Source organism: Amblyomma americanum, chromosome 6 (genome assembly GCF_052857255.1).
Source record: "Amblyomma americanum isolate KBUSLIRL-KWMA chromosome 6, ASM5285725v1, whole genome shotgun sequence".
In the NCBI taxonomy this organism is placed as follows: Eukaryota; Metazoa; Arthropoda; class Arachnida; order Ixodida; family Ixodidae; genus Amblyomma; species Amblyomma americanum.
Window position 1 is genome coordinate 20,801,748 of NC_135502.1, and position 18,404 is coordinate 20,820,151.

Here is an 18,404-nt window from a genome sequence, read left to right on the forward strand (position 1 = left end):
CACGCATAGGAATTATATAGACGTTGAATATTGTCTGGCCGATATAGCACTTCTAATGAGACACTTCTGAAAAGCTCGACAAACGCTGTATATGTGAGAAAAAGCGTTCTCTAAAGCGTGCATAAAACTCAGGCCTTTTTTTTTCTCAGAAAGACAGTGAAGAATAAAATAAATGCGCAATATATTATGTTCAGTCTTCCTAATTCTCCTAATAACTTAAAGCACCACTCGAACATAGGGAAGAGGCTTCAATTACCGTAATATATATATACATGCAGACTGTTTTATTTCTGCCGCTAAAAACGCAGAAAAAGGCAAATTTGTCGACATGATAGACGCCTCTAATTATTCATTTTGAGATATGTGAAAATCGTGCCTCGTGGGGAGATGCTGTTGGAGGTGGTGGGCCTCCTGGCCGCATACTTCGCACGTGGCCGCTGCTCCTGTTAGGAACACCGGACGCGCGGTGTTCCGACATCAACAACAAAACAGAACAGTAACAACCGACACGTTTTCGATGTTTGTGCTTGCTTACATATAGAAGAATAACAGGACAGAGTATAAGAAAATAATAAAATAGTGTATTTACCATATTGAATTTTTTTGCTTTTCTGGCCTATTTTTAAATTTGAAGAATAAAATTCTCTACGCCGCAAGAGATAACTCAGTCAGTATCACAACGTTAAGCAGATAAATTTCCATAGAAAGCAGTGAAAACTAGTTTCGATTATAGCTTATGTAATTTTCGAGATTAAGACTTCCGAGTTCGGGAAGGAGGCTTCATGTGTGTCGAATTTGCAAAACGTTAGGAGGGGAACTGCACGTTAATTAAAAATCCTCTCTAAATCTTTCTGGCGTGCCTTGCATTATGATCCAAGTTATTCATAATCAAACTTTGAAGAAACTCTAATGTGCGTAACAAAAGGTCTCTTTATAGGTGCTGTATCTGCTACAAAACAGGATATGTAGCATGTTGTACAGCATGCGATTTTTCATATTAATACAATAGTTGAAGAAGGTAAAAATATCATATGTGTTTAGGTTACTCATAAAAATTTCTGTAGTTATGTGCTTTCCTGAATACCGTGCAATAATATCTTCTTACCCGTGATATATATGTCGTTTAATTTTATAACAGGTAGTAAGTAAGCTTGGGTAGAATGTTACTTTAAGCGTTCTGTTGTAGCGTATTATTTTTTTTTCAGATAAACTCCAAAGGTAGCACAAAAAAATCTTCCTGTGCGCGAAATTGGGGAATTTAGAAAAAAGAATGAATTGAAAAAATAATCGTGAATGGCGCAGTTCATGGATAAAGGAGATGTACAAATTTTCAGAAATATGCTCGTAATTTAGTGTTAGTTATTTGCAAACAAAATTGACATTAGCAGAAGCGCGCGTAAGCACGTGAGTCTATCACTTCGTGATAAGAATTTTCACCGGGTGAAAGAGTTTTTGTGGGCAATAATACTTACCCATTCCTTCTGAAAGTGAGCAGGCTATGACATATGGAAATATTAAGTAGATCTTAATTTACAGGATGTTACCATCGGCAGGACTTTTCAGATATTCATCACCAGGAAGTGCCGTACTTTGAATTTAAACTTGGGATACGCGACCCCTTTGAAAGTACAGTCGGTAGTAACTGCTCAAGAATGCATTATATTTACTCCGATGATGCTTAACTTTTGTCTCCTTTTACTTAGGACTGGCAGCTCCTAAGAGCATTTGCTTTTCGGCGAAAACCCTGCAGGCAAAAGCTGTTGGTATTGTTTATGATGATGGGAAAAACTTTAATGGAGTACCTGTACTGGCTTTGCAGGTGGCCATCCTGTGAGTAAATATTTCTTTTCACCTAGAGTTTGGAACATGCACTATAACACTTTTATACCCAAGAAGAGAAGAATAAAATGATTTGCTGAAAAAAAAGCTGCTTTAAAATTGGAGCTGTTATAAACGTTCCCAGCTGAAAGCTGTAAGTTTATGCTTGCCAGCAACACTAAATTGTCACTTTTGTTCAAATCTTACATGGGCAGGCGAATCAAGGCATATTTAACAATACATTGGCCCAATTTCTAAATATTCTGCGCTTGCGAAGAAATCCTTTTTTATTAAGTATATGCAGGTAGCGAAGCCGTTGTAGTAAGCAACATTATAAGAAAGGCTTCTGCTAATAACGTGTGTTTATAAACTTGGCGAAGGCAGCGGATATCCCAAGATGGCGTAAGAGGTGCAAGAGCTGTGATGTTTAATCAGAAAGTGTGGAGATTTCTCAGCTTTCAGACGGGAGATTAGATATAGCAATGCTATGAACAGTAGCTTAGCAATCCATAGTAATGCAGACAAGCGCCGCTGCCGGTTTCTAGTTTCTAGTGCGAAACGTCGCAAAACACGTCAGGTCCAGTGCTCGGAGGTCGTAAGGTAATGCGCATATTTTACTAAGGTTTCCATAGTATGGTACATACGACTTTTGAAATGATGCGGATTGTTAGAAAGTGCAGATCAAAGGGCACTGTTTAGCGTGTTACGCTTCGGAACGAACGCACTGTTCTTTGTTCGATGTTGGTGGGTTATTCTGAGCGCCATAGGGCGGGGGAACTGAGAGCCGACATTGGAAGCCAACAAAGGAGAGCAGATACGTCTCTTGCGCGTTGTTGTGTCTACGTTGTGGGACGAAATAGAAAAACTCACTATTTGTATCTCAAAATCGGTGCTTTCGGTAAGGAGTTTCAAGCTCTCAGTGGGAGAGCTTCCATGGAGCAATAAGTGCATAACCCCTGTAAATACGGAATTCTTGACGAGGGTGGAATCGGAGCGCTAGCTTTGCAGCAGATAATGGTAGACTGGCTATAAGCCTGCTGCGCTGCCATACAGGAAATCAACTGCGAAGTCTGAGTGCACTGCCAGTTATCAGTCAAGCGAATATAATGCCAATTTATGTTCCGTGTAAACTGAACATGAGACGAAGTTCAGGGGCGCAAACACATGCAAATGCTTCGAAACAAAATTCGCACTTTCCTTTTTAAGAGCGTTAGCTCTGACTACTTACGTTTTTCAAGGACGCGTCTGTCTGCAATGAAGGTCAAATTGACCAAAACAGTAACCGCGTGACCACACTATATCAAAAACCAACAGTGGGCGCGTAGCGCCTAAAAGTATACTTATGCTTTCGATCCCTTATACGGGGTGTCCCAGTCAACTTTAGCCAGAGTTTAAAAATTTTCCGCGGCATTCTAAGACGACGCGACCAAATGCATGTTTCTGGCTATTATATGGAGCAACTCGAACAATTTTTTGTATTGTGCTTAATTGCATAATTAGTCGAAATTAGTTAACCAACTCTGAAAGCAATGAAGCTAGGCGAAAAAGTCCAATGAGAAAAATTGTAGAACGGTCCGCGAAACGTCCAATTAAACAGTTTCTAACGTTCCATCTATTACGTATCGCCTTTTTTTCGCTTCTGCAGATGCCCGCGAAATGCAAAAAAAAGATACCACCTGACATGGCCGCTTGCGCGTATAGGAACGAACAGGTGATTTAGCCCGGTGTGCTGCTGCTTAAAAAGGTGATAGGGCTGCGATGCGGGTGCTGGCTGTACGATTTACAAGAGCGCAAGCGATAAGGACTGTGTCTGCTTGTCGCTATCAAGCGCCACAAGAGAAGCATACCGCTGGCCTACGTCGCCCAGCCAGCTGATGCGTCGCTGCCCTGTCACCCTTTAAGCGGCAGCACATCGGGCTAATTGATCTGTTCGTTCCTACACGGAACGTTTGAGAGCACTGCAATCGCGGCGCACAAGCGGGCATGTCACGTGGTATTTTTTGTATTTCTCGGGCATTTTCAGAGAGCGAAATAAAGCCGATACGTAATAGATGCAAAGCTAGAAACTTTAATTGGCCGTTTCGCGGACCGTTCTACAACTTTCTCAATGGAGTTTTTCGCCTATCTTCGTTGCTTGCGAAGTTGGTTCATTAATCTCAACTAATTATGCTAAAGTTCGCTTGAACACCCTGTATATATGTACCAGTATAGCGGCCATCGATGAGGACCCCCCCTCCCCCCCTCCCTGAGACCACCATTTGCATAAAATTTTGGGGCCACCCGTTTGAGGCAAAATGTTCAAAGTGGTGTAAAATAACTTGGCATGTTCCTGAGGATAAAATCACTAATCGAGATGAAGCCCAAAATAAGTGTGGGATTCGCAATGACGACCTTTCCACCCGAGACCATGTAATCCAAGGACCTTCAGACGGCAATTACGGCCGGACTGTTTGTCGCAGGGGGTTGCAGATGGTGGCAAACGATTGGTCGTGTTGTGATGCACACGTTAATAAAATTTATAACTGATATAACTAGCAAATTTACTGGATATAGCGAAGGCGGCTGCAAATCGCAATAGTAGGGCAAAATCCATGAGGTAGACGGCGCTGCTGGTTTCTTATACGTGATGTTTCCGGAAAGGAAACATCTGCGGATCTTTGGATTTGGTCTTCTCCACGTTTGCTGAGCCCACCGATGTAAACACTTGAAGCTCCAGTAGCTAACGCTCTTAAGCGGCACTGAGGCAGTGTTGGCGGAGAATTTTCCGCTACCATGCGGCGCTATTGCACCTTCCACACTGACTCTGGAGGCCTATATAAAAGTGGTAGAGTGGGTGATATTGTAAACAGTGGTGAAGTAGTCTGTCTTAAGCAGGGGGAACGCCGACTGCGCTCGGAGCGAGCGGACGCATCTTATATGCGGTCTGCGATTTTCCGGCGATTTCACCAGTTTCCGGCTATTTACAGCCACCAATTTTTCACAGGACGGCCCGCCACCCATCCGGCGTCACCTGTGGGACTTTTAACTACTTTCAGGCGAGTGTCTTCAACTTTACGGCCGATTTGCGGCAACGCCCGACCGCGGGAGCTAGGCCTAACGGCTCAGCACGCCTAGTGCGTGCTCTGCTCCCACCTGCGGCGGCGACGCCCGCTTCGCCTCGACGGCGCTTCCCTGCATTTAAAGATGCAGTACACAGTCACCGGCACGGATGTTACCGCCGCGGAGCTGGCCGATGGCACTTGGACGGCGCTCGAAATGCAACGCCGCTACAGACGCCCGCCACCACCGGCAACGCCGCCGGCCAACACCCAAACGCCTGCAGCCACCACTGTCCTGTCAGACCAACGACCCCGCGGCCGTCCACCACCACCGACTAAAAAACGACCACTTCCTCGCCTGCCTACAGAGGACTACAAAATCGTCTTCCGACCGCAAGGTACCGTCGACCTCAACGCAGTCGGCCCGGCCAAATTGGCGATGGCCATCTACAACGCCGCCAAGATCGACGGCCGCCTTGCAATCACCGCCGACCAAGTCCGCATCCACCCCACAAACAACACTGTTACCATCAGCACACCGGAAAAAGAACGGGCGTTCCTGTATGCTAAAATACAAACGTTAACCATTGACTCCAATGCCATCCGGGTAGCCACGTACGCCCCAGCCCCCGATGACTCCGTTCGAGGAATCATATACAGAGCCTACAGTCACGAGACCGACTCTGAGATCCTCGCTGAGCTCCAAGCTCGAAACCCTGATCTCCCCGTAGTCGCCGCACGCCGCATGGGCCGCACACGACATTTCGTGGTGACTATCGCCAATGCCAAGCTACCCCGCTACGTGAGGTATCTCGGCTTCACTTTTGAGGTGTACCCCTACAAACGCCGTCCGGAGGCATGCTTCAACTGCCGGAAGCTAGGCCACAGGGCGGATGTGTGCCCCCACCCGCGACAACCGACCTGCCGACGCTGTGGCGCAGCCCATGACCCTCCTCCAGCTGGCCAACCGCCCACGTGCCAAGCCTCATGCATCGTCTGCAAAGGTGCCCACCCTACAGGCAGCAGAAGTTGCAAATACCGGTTCACGTCCTCCCCTCGGCCCAAGTCTTCCCCGTCGGTCACTGACACCGATACCGGCTCCAACTTGGCAAACCCCGGACGCCAGTCCCGGTCCCGAGACCGCAAACGCGGCGACGACAACCTACTGCGGGACGGCTCCTTCCCCCCGCTTGGCAGCGACGGCAGCGACAGCCCTTCCAGCCGCACTCGCAGCCGTTCCACATCCGCCTCACCCAGCTCTCGGGCCAGCTCTCAAGCCCGGCCGGGGACCAAAGCAGCCAAACAAGTTGGATGGAAGACTCCTGCACAAGTCACCGCTTCTCCACCAGATTCACAGGTAAGGGAGCTGGCAGATATGGTCAAGGAACTACAGCTACAATTGGCCAAAGCAAACGCTAAAATTCATAGCCTAGAATCAGCACAGGCAAACCCCAAATTGCAACCACAGCAGGTGGCTCACGCTCCCACATCCGACCCTGTAGGTGATCCACGCATGGACACTGAGCAGCCTAAGCGCACGAAGCGTAAAGCACCTCTCCCCTCCTCACAAGCAGACATAGATGCCAAATTCGAGGCAGCTGATGCGCGACTGGCCCAATTCGAGGGCGCCCTCCTTCGACTCGCCCCCACCATTGACCGTCTAGTAGAAAGCTGCGCCACAATGGCAGCCAACATCCAAACCCTTCATGCCAGGCTCGATACCCTCACGAATCCCCCGACATCAGCAACCCCCTTGCAGTCGCCAACCCCTCCTAACTACCCAGCACCCATTATTGTCGCCACATCGGAGAGTGCAACCGCGCGCTCACGTGCAGGCGGCATTCTTAAATCACCCGTCGCGCTATCACAGCGACCCGAACCCTACGGGAAACGCGATGGCTAGCTCCCCCTTCACAGTTTGGCAATGGAACTGCAGGGGCTTCAAGGCGAAGCGGCGAGCCTTGGAGCACACCCTGCAGGCCCAGCCGCACACCCCCCACATCATCGCACTTCAGGAAACATACATGGACACGAAACTTACCAGCTACGCCGCATATAACCAACAAACGACACCAGACCAACGGCCCAACACCGCCATCCTGGTCCACCGAAATTTAGCAGCTAATCATATAGACCTTAGTTACCCCGAGGTTCCGCACACTTTCGTACAGGTCCTACCGAACAGTCGCTCACAAGCCCCGCTCCACATCCTTAACGTCTACAGCCCCCCTAGCGACAAAAGCACACGAGTGGCAACCCTCCTTCGTAAGGCCTGCGCGACTGCACAAACAGGGATGCTACTCATCTTAGGTGACTTCAACGCGCCGCATACCGAGTGGGGCTACCCCCGCAAAGCATGCGGCCGTAAGGGAGCCAAAGTGTGGGAGACAGCCCAAACACTGGGCCTGACACTACTCCTAGACCCCGACAGGCCTACTCGCATTGGAAACAGTGTCACACAGGACAGCTGCCCCGATCTCACTTTCGCCCGCAACATCCCAGACGCACGCTGGGAAAACCTCGGCATGAACATAGGTAGCGACCATTATGTTCTCAGCACAACCTTCACGGCTACACACAGCAAAGCCCCCAACCGAACAATCAGGCACACTAACTGGGACGCCTTCCGATACGTGCGCGCCAAACGCACTTCGGCCCCCATAGACGACCTGGACGCATGGGCAAACGCACTTCTCGAAGACACCGCCAATGCCACGACTACCCAGAACGAGGATGGCCCCTCTCCCGACGCCAAACTAATACACATGTGGGAGGCCCAGCGCAGTCTTAGGGCTCGCTGGCTCCGCCAAAAGCACAATCGACCCCTCAAGCTCCGTCTCGTTCGCCTCGAGCGAGAGATCGAAGCTTACTCCGTCAAACTGAGTCAGGAGCAATGGCATCAAACCTGCGACCGTCTTAACGGCCAGTTAGGATGCAAAAACTCGTGGTTCTTGCTCAGACATTTACTGGACCCAACTCACACCAAATCCACATCTCACAAGAACCTCACCCGTGTCATACACGCTTTTCAGGGAACAAATGAGGAACTCCTCGCTACCCTGAAAGACAAATACATCAATACTTCCACTGAAATTCCCATCCCTTCAGGATACACGGGTGCTCAGAACACCAACATGGACGCCGACATCACGGCAGGAGAAGTCCGCGCCGCCCTCAACCAGATTAAAACCACCGCGGCCGCTGGCGACGACCACATAACCAACAAGATGCTTCGTAACCTCGAAGATCAGTCCGTCGAAGCACTCACGGACCTCTTCAACCAACATTGGCATGAGGGTCGCCTTCCAGACACTTGGAAGCATGCCAAAGTGATTTTCATACCTAAGTCAGGCAAACGACTCGAGCTGGGCAACCTTCGGCCCATCTCGCTCACGTCCTGCCTGGGAAAGGTCATGGAACACGTCATACTCAATAGACTCCACACTCACGTAGACCAAGAGGACCTTTTCCCCCCCACTATGATCGGCTTCAGAACCGGCCTCTCCACTCAAGACATTATGTGGCAAATCCAACACGACATCCTCGATCCGAGACCCATCCGAGCTACACGAACCATCCTAAGCCTAGATGTCAGCAAGGCTTTCGACAACGTGTCACATGCTTCCATCCTGGCAAACCTCTCACAAATGAATGTAGGCACTCGCACTTACAACTACATCGCCGACTTTCTTCATAACCGTACAGCAGAACTTCATATTGCAGACCTCCACAGTGAGAAGATCACACAAGGCACCCGAGGAACACCACAAGGAGCAGTCCTATCTCCGTTCCTTTTCAACACTACAATGAGAGGCCTCCCTCTGCTCCTGGAAAAGATACCTCACATTAAACACTCAATATATGCCGACGACATTACCCTGTGGACCAACTCTGGCTCTGACGGGGAAATCCAAAACTCCCTCCAAACAGCAATCGATAAAGTACACTCCTTTGTACAGGCGAACGGGCTCACATGCTCCTCCACGAAGTCCGAATTACTAGTCATCAGGGACAGACGAGCTCGCCTGCCTGTCCCCGACCCGCAAGAACCTATTGTGCTTCAAGTCGACACACATCCCATACCTCCGGTCCGCACTATTCGCGTTCTGGGTATGTTAATACAGAACAACACGCAAAACTCGGAGGCCATTCAGCGCCTCCGCACCACAGCCAACCAGATCAACGGCCTTATCCGCCGCATCAGCACCCGCCGCAGAGGTATGAAGGAGGATGACCTCTGTCGGCTCACGCAAGCTTTCCTCATTAGCAGGATAGTCTACTCCTACCCCTACTATCACCTCCGCCGGAAGGACGAGGAAGCTGTGAACAGCATTATACGTTCAGCTTACAAAGCGGCACTGGGGCTACCTCAGTACGCCAGCACACAGCACCTCCTCCAACTCGGCATCTACAACACGCTCACAGAACTCATAGAGGCACACAAGACCGCCCAAATCCACCGCCTCTCCCGCACTAAACACGGGCGGCTCATACTTGACCGTCTCAACATCAACCCCATAGGCGACGTCCACCCCACGACGCCCATTCCGATAGGGGTCTATAGCCGCCTAGTTATAAAACCAATCTCCAAAAACATGCTACCTGGCCGCCATGATACGCGCCGTCAGCTGAAAGCCCAAGCACTAGATGCCACATACCTTGCCGACGAACACGCAATATACGTAGATGCTGCACGGCAAAGTGCAAACACATACGTGGCTTGTGCAGCCACGCCACAGTCTACTCTCGTCACCGCCGCCACAGTAGTAGCTCACTCTCCGACAGCGGCAGAAGAAACCGCCATCGCGCTGGCCATCGCTGACCCACGTACGCGCACAGTCCTCAGCGACTCCAAAAGAGCAATACAAAATTACTCGGCAGGTTCTATCTGCCACCCCGCTGCACGCATCCTTCGCGGCTGCACTCCCGACCATAAGATCAACCTGGTCTGGGTACCCGCCCACGCGGGAAACTCTGGAAACGAAGGGGTCGACCGACTAGCCCGAGGACTAACCAACCGGGCGGCCGGCCCCACGGACCCAGACGCTCTTGCCGAGGCTCCCCAGACCTTTGCCGAAATTACCAACCTCTACAGAGAGATGAGACGCCAGTTCCCGCCTCCACACCCCGACTTGAACCGAGCGCAAGCCACCTTGCTCCGCAGGTTGCAGACACACTCCATCCTTAGCCATTCTAGACTTTCACTCATCACAGACGGGGAATACGACCCCGTCTGCCAAAATTGTTACCAGGGAGAAATCGCCACCCAGGCTCACATCCTCTGGGGTTGCGCGGGAAATCCGCCCCCTCGAACCTTACTGCCAGCTCCCTCCGAAGATGGATGGAACGAACTCCTCAAAAGGCCAGACAAGAGCATCCAACTGGCACTCATTTCGTGGGCCCAGGAAGTCGCCCCCACCTGGGGGCCACACCAAGCCCACCTGCCCTAAATCCCGCCAATCTATGGCAATAAAGTTGTTTCTCTCTCTCTCTCTGTCTTAAGCATGGCCCGTGTGAGGGGTTTTTTGCTCGCGAAAACGCTACGCATGTGAAATGCACGTGGCCGTGCTGCCGTACTTGCTGTATTGTGGGCGCTGCTCGCTTCCACTTCTTGCGGCCCTGATGGATGAAGTTCAGCGGCGCATATAGCAGGAATGTGACATACACCGGATTGTGTCATACAACAGGAAGCATTTGTCGCCGCACAAAAAGACATGGCAAAGCAGGAAACGCATCGGCCTAGTTTATTGCCTAGTAACGCGAGGAAAGAAACATCTCTGCATCGCTGTCTTCGTTAACTTTTCTCCAAACTAGTTTACGTTGACATTGCATCACTTTCAGTAAAGCGAAGGAAAGGTGCTCATGTTGCACGATTACGCGTTAAGTGAGAACTGTGCTAACCACATTTACAAGTTTACTCGTAAACGCTACAGCATGTATTTACAGCATGCATGTACAGCATGTATGCATGTAAAGAAGCTCATGCACGATTAAATAGTGCAGCGCAGTCTCCGACATTATGACCACCTCCAGAATATACGTATTATGTAAGCTATGCTTCACTAAAATGCACTAAAATCTAGTTCACATGAGATGGTGTTGCTCTTTCACAGCTTAGGCGCCAGTAAAGATTCCAAACGCGGCAAATATTGTCCATCCTCTGAAGGATACCTCACGTCATCGAAAGATGGAGGAAGCCGTCCGGCTCTTTCCGCTTGTAGCAGGAGTGCACTTCGAGAGTTCTACTTCAAAAACAAGTAAGTCCTTGACTGTGTAGTCCTTGTTGAAACTAGCAGCAAAGTTTTCTGGATGCCCAAAGTATTGCATGTCTCTTGGGCAGTGATGTGTAAATGAGGACGAACGATCATTCTTAACGGAAACTACTACTGAAAAGGCTCGAACTGTCATACAGCAGTTGCTTATGGAAATTTTTCTTGCTGTGATAAAGTTTACACTTTGTCACTTATTACACGAGTCTTTTTAGAGGCCGCATGTTAAGGTGCGCGTGGCCGGAATGGCTTCGCTTCCGTGTGGTAGCGCTACTGCTGCTGCTTGATAGCCTGGAGCTCAGTGAGCGCGAGCGGTAGCTTTGCCCTTTCGTGGCGTTCGCCTTGAGAGCATTGTCGCGCATGAAAAGTGCGGTTTGCTGCGCATGTCGCTTGCTGCGCATTGACGGAGGCCCTCCGGTACAGGCAGGAGCGGTACCCACAGCTTTAGCAACCGAGCACTGTGAGGCGGCACGTGGTGAAGTTCACATTTCCTTCCCGTTTCCTCAAGCTCCTATTGTACGTGCGCGCCAGTACCCTTCGTCGCGGCCAGATGGCTGACATCCCGCACACGGTTAGCGCATCTACTGCGTGAAGAGCCGTGCTCCTCTTATGAAGGTCTGCTCCCTTCCCGTTCGATCACGTTCCACGTGCCACTCGCGGTAATACAGGACGTACTACGTCCGCCGCTATGGACGAGGGTGACGCTGGTGAACACTCTCAAGGTTAGGTTACATGCAACATAAATACCTCCGAAAGCAGAAGATTGGACAGCCGCAGTGGTTGGTAGAGCTAGCACCAGATGTAAAATTCGGAGGCCACGGGTTCGAATCCCGCAGGGGGAATCTGGTTGTTTTTTCTTCTGCTTTCTAACCAATAATATTTCAGCGGTTAAAACAGTTACGCTAATACTTTCGCATCGACCAACACCAGAATTAAATATATAGTAGAACCACCGTTTCCTTATGCTCCTTGCTTTCGATGACTATTGGATTCCTTCGCATGCTATAGGGAATGTCACTTAGACTACTATGAGCCCGTAAATGATCTCGTAGCACACTGCCATATTCTGCGAAACGCGCATGCTCACTGCCTACTTTAATTTTCTCGGAATGTGCCCGGTTTTTACACTCCGCATGAAACTCAATCTACAGTAGCGAATCAAGTAGAATCTATGCCGCGCATTTTCTGCGCTCTGTCGAAGTGATATTAGAGTTAAAGCATATCGTTACCGTGTTTACGTTACCGTTTGCGTGGCTCAGCTAGCGACATCTGAGCACGCGCGGCTATTACCGGGCTGCTAGCGCTTTACGGGATCTCTTTTAGCGTTGCGGAGAGTTAGCGCTCGCTCGTAAAGAAACATGGCGGCGCACTGCACAGACGCCCCGGTCCAAATACAGCATCGTCTGCTCAATATTTGGCGCTATTTCTCGCTCTCAAGGAAGGCATTCGCTTATAATTCGCATACTCTCACTCATACGTTAAGTTTTAAGTGACAACTGGGGCCTGTTTTTGATATAATTTGGCAATTTTTGAGCAGTTAAGTCTAACTATACGCTGTGTATGTAGTGTTCTGTCGTGTTCATAGCGAAAATAGCAACGACATCACTGCAGTTTTCAGCTTTGTGCCCGCTTTAACATTTTCCTCTATTCTCATAGTTTTCTTCCTTGAAAAAAACAGAGGAGTAATTTCCTTACCACAGTCCTCACTAAGTGAAGACAAAAAAAAGGTTTCTGCAGCCCCGAGTTACCCGCCGCGGTGGCTCAGTGGTTAGGGCGCTCGACTACTGATCCGGAGTTCCCGGGTTCGAACCCGACCGCGGCGGCTGCGTTTTTATGGAGGAAAAACGCTAAGGCGCCCGTGTGCTGTGCGATGTCAGTGCACGTTAAAGATCCCCAGGTGGTCGAAATTATCCCGGAGCCCTCCACTACGGCACCTATTTGTTCCTCTCTTCTTTCACTCCCTCCCTTGTCCCTTCCCTTACGGCGCGGTTCAGGTGTCCAACGATATATGAGACAGATACTGCGCCATTTCCTTTCCCCAAAAAAACAATTATTATTATTAGCCCCGAGTTGAAGCGCTTTGACTTATGTCACTGCATGCCACCACTGTGTTTACATCTAAACTAGGCATTCAAAGAGCCAAAGTAGCGACGCTGAGCTCGGCAAACAGGTGTCGTAGATGCGCTTTTTACACCGTTCGCAACACAATGAGCTCTGCGTACGCAACCTTGCTGTGTTCTTCCTATTTAACATTTTAACATTTGCTTTAAAACTCAACAAATTGTCGAATGAGCAGGGTATATCAAGGTGGCTAGGTTCACGGGTGCATTGGACAAGGCACTAAGCCGGCAGTTAGCTGAAAGTTTGTGCGTATGTCTTTACATGCAGAGAATAATATTATTAAATTGCATGTAGCATCTCACTGCATAGAAATGCTTTGAATGCATGGGTATTTTTGTGTGTTATAAGTGCTGCGTCATCTGCCATCATCATCACTTGTTTCCGCCTTATTGTAACTTGTTAAGAGGGACTGTAGGCTAAAGAGTCTTCCGGCGTGCGCAGCGCTTACCGGAAAGTCCGGCGTCCGGTATTACGGTAAACGCTAACGTAAACAGGGTAACGATAGGCTATAACTTTCTATAGTGCTGGCAACCTTGTTTTTTTGAATATTAGCGTTTGGGATCAGCATGCAGTTCATTCTTTTGCTCTAAAGATGATGGTTGGCTTCTAGAAAGTTCCTGTAAAACCTTGGATAAGAACAACAGACAGACAGTGTAACAGAACTTCCAGACGGGTTACATGGTTTTTTGTGTCCCGTGTCTTTCTCCACTTGCGTGCATTTGTCTTTCTCGGCTTAAAAAGCTTCTTGAAAAACATGGACGATTTCTGTTAGAGTTTGCATGTTTGTTTCGTCGTACAGTATGGAAAGAGAGAATAAATAATGAGCAATAAACCCGAGTTCTTATTTGTGGAATAGTTTTCATAGAGAGGAGGAATGCCTACTGTTCCGGTTGTTGTTGCAGGTGAAGCCGCCAGCGCTTCTGAAACTTCTTGATAATATCGTTTTCCTCATTACTTTGAAATAAAATTCAGTATTGTATTAAAATGCAATTCAACGTATGTTCTGGCTTACGAACAGACAAATATATTCACCTCTGTTCTGTTACAATGATACACTTATTACGACTCAGTGCATTTAGGCCAGGTTTTTATTTTGATTATTTGGGACTTGTTGCTAGTAGGGTACATGTTTATAGTACTGTGTTGCTCCGTTTTACATTCTAACCGTTCGTCAAGGGACAAGGACTATATATGCTGGAACGACTTCCCAAAAGCTGCTCAGCCGAAGAACAAACGTCTTCCTGTAGACTTTTACCAGGAGAAAGACCACGACATTTGCGAATCTGAGAGCAAAAGGAGAAGAACTCTTTATACGTGTGAGGCAAGTATTGCTCAATAGCATTAGTATTGTTCGATGGTGTTTATAAAAAGATGATCCTGAATAAGCAGATTGCTGCGCGCACTGGCATTTCTAGTCATAACCAATAAACGATAAAATTTTATAGAATCGCGTCTTGGGTTAGGAAAAATGCATGTGTACAATCTTCTTCCTTCTGTTTTTAGTGCGTATATTAGCGCTGTGCCCCTTCCTGCATGCTAATATTTTCATTTGACTGCAAGTTGGTTCCCCTGCATTCGTTTGTTCAAGAAATTTTTGTAGACAAGAAGGCTCATGGGCATAACTTTGCTGAGTGGTTATGGCGCTCGGCTGCTGACCCGAAAGACGCGGGTTCTATCCCGGACACGGTGGCCGATTTTCAATGGAGGTGGGTTTCTAGAGGCTAGTGTACTGTGCGCTGTAAGTGCACGTTGAAGAACAGCAGGTGGTCGAAATTTCCGGAGCCCTTCACCACGGCTTTCCTCATAGCCTGAGTCCCTTTGGAACGTTAAACCCCCTTAAACCATAAACCCTAACTATTTCCGCCAGAACGCGAGCAAAAGGTTTTGAGGAATAGGTACATAAAAAAGGAAGTTTAAATTGGCTTCAATCTGAAGAATATTATGTTTCAGGGACATTTAAGTACTTTTAATATCTTGCTTCATAGGATGACACATGCCAGCTCGCGTGTGCTGAGCTCCTGGATCAGATGCGTGTCATTTCATTGAATGCTGATAGAAAGGAGCGCGCAATTTTGGAAGCGTTCCTTATTAATTTAAAGGACAGTCACATGTGAGCAAGCCTTCTTTATTCATTTTCTCCAAGGAAATTCATTTCTTCAAGCGCAGGGTGCCGCTACGCATGCTGTACAGTATCTGATACTCTGGGTGCGTTTTCTTTGCCTATATGTACGTGTGTCAATGCGTGGACAAAATTAGTTGATGCTTATCATTTGTCTTGCCCGTTTCTTTTTCTCTATCCTTGTTCTTACGCGCTAGTTATTACATACTTTCACTCCAAACGCCACCTAGCCTAGCTTTCTGATTTTAAAGTCTTGGCTTTAGGCTCTGGGCGAAGGCTGGACACGAAGCTCCGGGTCCAGCATTCATTCGACATACTCATTCATCACTGTGATAAGCCTTTCGTTTCCTTATATCCTTTCTCAAATATACCTACCGTCCCATCTTTCATCAGATTCCTGATAACCGATCGTGGTGATCGCTCGGTGGCCCCAGGGAAGGTTACGAACAAGATGACAATGTGGCCTGTGTGGCGGGAATTATCTCTCGCATAAGGCCCACCAGCCATTAAATCATATGTCATCTTGTCGACATGCCTTGCTATTCTTTGGCTTGCCACTCTGTAATAATATCACACATTTTTCAATTTGTTAGCAAATTGCGGCAGTACTTTCCTCTTTTTTTTAAAATGCATGTGGTTCTTTTATTGCAATAGGTGAGTGAAGTTTCACTCTCAAGGCCATCTTAAAGCGCGAACATCCAGTCGTATGTTTCCACAGCGCTGCTAATTTTTTCTTTGGCGAAAGCCTGCACACACGTGTATTTCTATGACGCTTATGTCTGTCTCGGTTATGGAGGCTCATCACGTTTAATTAGTTGTGACCGTAAGTCTACCCAAAATGTCGTTCACTTGGTAGTGCGTGTTACTTCCAGCCCGACGTCATCACCACGTGGCACTGTACACCTCTTTTTCTACATCATAACTAAGAAAATATGCGTGCCTACTTTTTATAGTTAATTAACTCGCAGTCTTCACGATATATCACCGAAAGCTACATAAATTCACCCAGGTGACGAAGGTAGCATGCGTTTTTTTTTTGTTATAAATCGTACGGTGAAGAATTTGTGAAGCCCCAATGGAGAACTTCATTCCTCTCATCATGAGCCTAGAGGGAAAAGTAACAAAGACGAAGACGCGCACGGGATGAAGGGGCGCAGAATTTGACGAACATAGAACTAGCCCATACCAGAAATTTGATTAAGCTTTCCGTATGTGTAATCGCCTGTTTTGTTTTTATTTACCAATCTTACTACTGAAAATAATTTTGAGCTCGTCACCCAGCAGAGAGGGCTGCTCATTGCCATAACGGCGGTTGCGAGTGCCTGAAGCTGATACGTTAGCACTTCGTAATCAACGACAATGCACGCGACGCGGAGGCTAAATATTCCCTAAAGGGTGGGCTCTTGCGGTCCTGTGGTTAAAACGTCCCTGCTTCTGAGTCTGAGATCGTAGATGCTTCTGGATATCAGGATTTTAGATATAAAATTTCAGTCGAGCCTTCAACCTTCCACTGTTTTCGTCTGATTTGATGAAACTGGTGATTTTTTAAACGCGCACTGACGTAATAAAAATTAATATATGGGGGTATCAACTATCTCCGATCACTGAACAAGATATTTGGTTAAAATAATTTGCTACAGTTGCGGGTCCTTAATAGGCGAATTAATTGATGAAAATATGAGTGATATAATATAAGAACGGAATAAAATAGGAAATAAATGTAAAAGTGGATGAAATGATTATCTTATTTTCAACAAGACATAACTTTAATAAAAAAAATTGTTCTAGTACAGTAATTAACGAGTCATAATCCAGGATTATCACTTGACGCAAAAAACTATTGAATGGCGATCGTTCACTGGCAATGTCATGATGAACCAGTGTCTCATAAGAAACAGTCGACATCATTGCTCTTGCCCGAGAAACGTTTAAAGATGTAAGAAATGGTATGACACTTTCTAAACAAGTAGTGACAACATACCCGGCTTCTCCATCTTAGTTCCTCCGGTTGCTCTTCCTTCTTTTTAGGATACTGCAAACGCACAAGCTCTTCATGACTGCCAAGTGGCATGCTGTGATTACTGGCGAAACAGGGAAGGATTCCAGAAGACAGTTAGTGCTCCGGATGGCGCGCCGTGCAGCGGAAGTAGGGTAAGAATGAAGTGAATTTGTGGCGAATTTGTGACTTTACTACTTAAAGAGGTAGTATGAACGGTCCGAGTTTTAAATCAAACCTTAAAATGCTATACACAATTCCATGGTCTTAAATCGGCCTCAACCTCCGCCTTATCGATTAAAAAAAAACATCTTGGAGGCTGCATTGCCGCATTATGAGCAATAATGTCCAGAAATGTTTCTCAAGCGCGCAAGAAGAGCTGAGAAACTAAATGTGCAGCCAGAGCAAGCATGAAAGAGAACATTCGGACGCGTGCCATTTCGGCCAGCGGAGCGCCTGCAGCTGCCCATCGCATTATAGGCATGTCCCCTCCCGCGGCATTACAATACGAGTGGCTGTTCTGGTGGAAGGCTGAAGTAGACGCTGAGCTCTCCTCAACCCCCTCCCCCTTCCTCTTTCAACTTCAGCACTGCATTATGAGAACTGTACAGAGGCGGTTTAAGAAAGGAAATACACTTAGTTGTGCGCTACGTCTGTGAGTGCTGTGAGCTGCAAAATAACTCAGCTGCTATGTGCACGACAGTTCGTTCTTCTTGCTGAGCGCGATAACTTGCCAAGCTCGAAGGAGGCTAGTGATTTCTTCAATAGTATGGTCAGCTTAGCAGTGAATTTTTTTTTAACTCTTGGCGGGGCCATTAAAATGGGGAATGAGTTACTCAAGCCACTAGGTGCATTAAAATACATGCAGGCTTCCTTAAAATTGAGATATTGCAGCACTTTGCGCAACGATGTAAGAAAAAAGAGAGAATTCATGATAATAAACTGCCAGGATGCAAGAATTAAGACACCGGAAGCGTACCTGTTCGTAGTATTCCGTAACACTTTCAGAAACCAAACCCGTTTTATAAAGTGGTGCAGGCAGA

The 18,404-nt window shown here is 47.7% G+C and overlaps 1 protein-coding gene across 1 annotated transcript in view; it reads left to right on the forward strand.

Annotated features, from left to right (window-relative positions):
• LOC144094486 (uncharacterized) overlaps positions 1–14,585 on the forward strand; it is a 34,813-nt gene extending 20,228 nt beyond the window's left edge. The window contains exons 8-10 of the mRNA XM_077628413.1: positions 1,704–1,830; positions 10,970–11,113; positions 14,423–14,585. Of these exons, the coding sequence (XP_077484539.1) occupies positions 1,704–1,830; positions 10,970–11,113; positions 14,423–14,585 (434 nt within the window). The remainder of the gene's footprint in view (positions 1–1,703; positions 1,831–10,969; positions 11,114–14,422) is intronic.
• Positions 14,586–18,404: the final 3,819 nt, after the last annotated feature.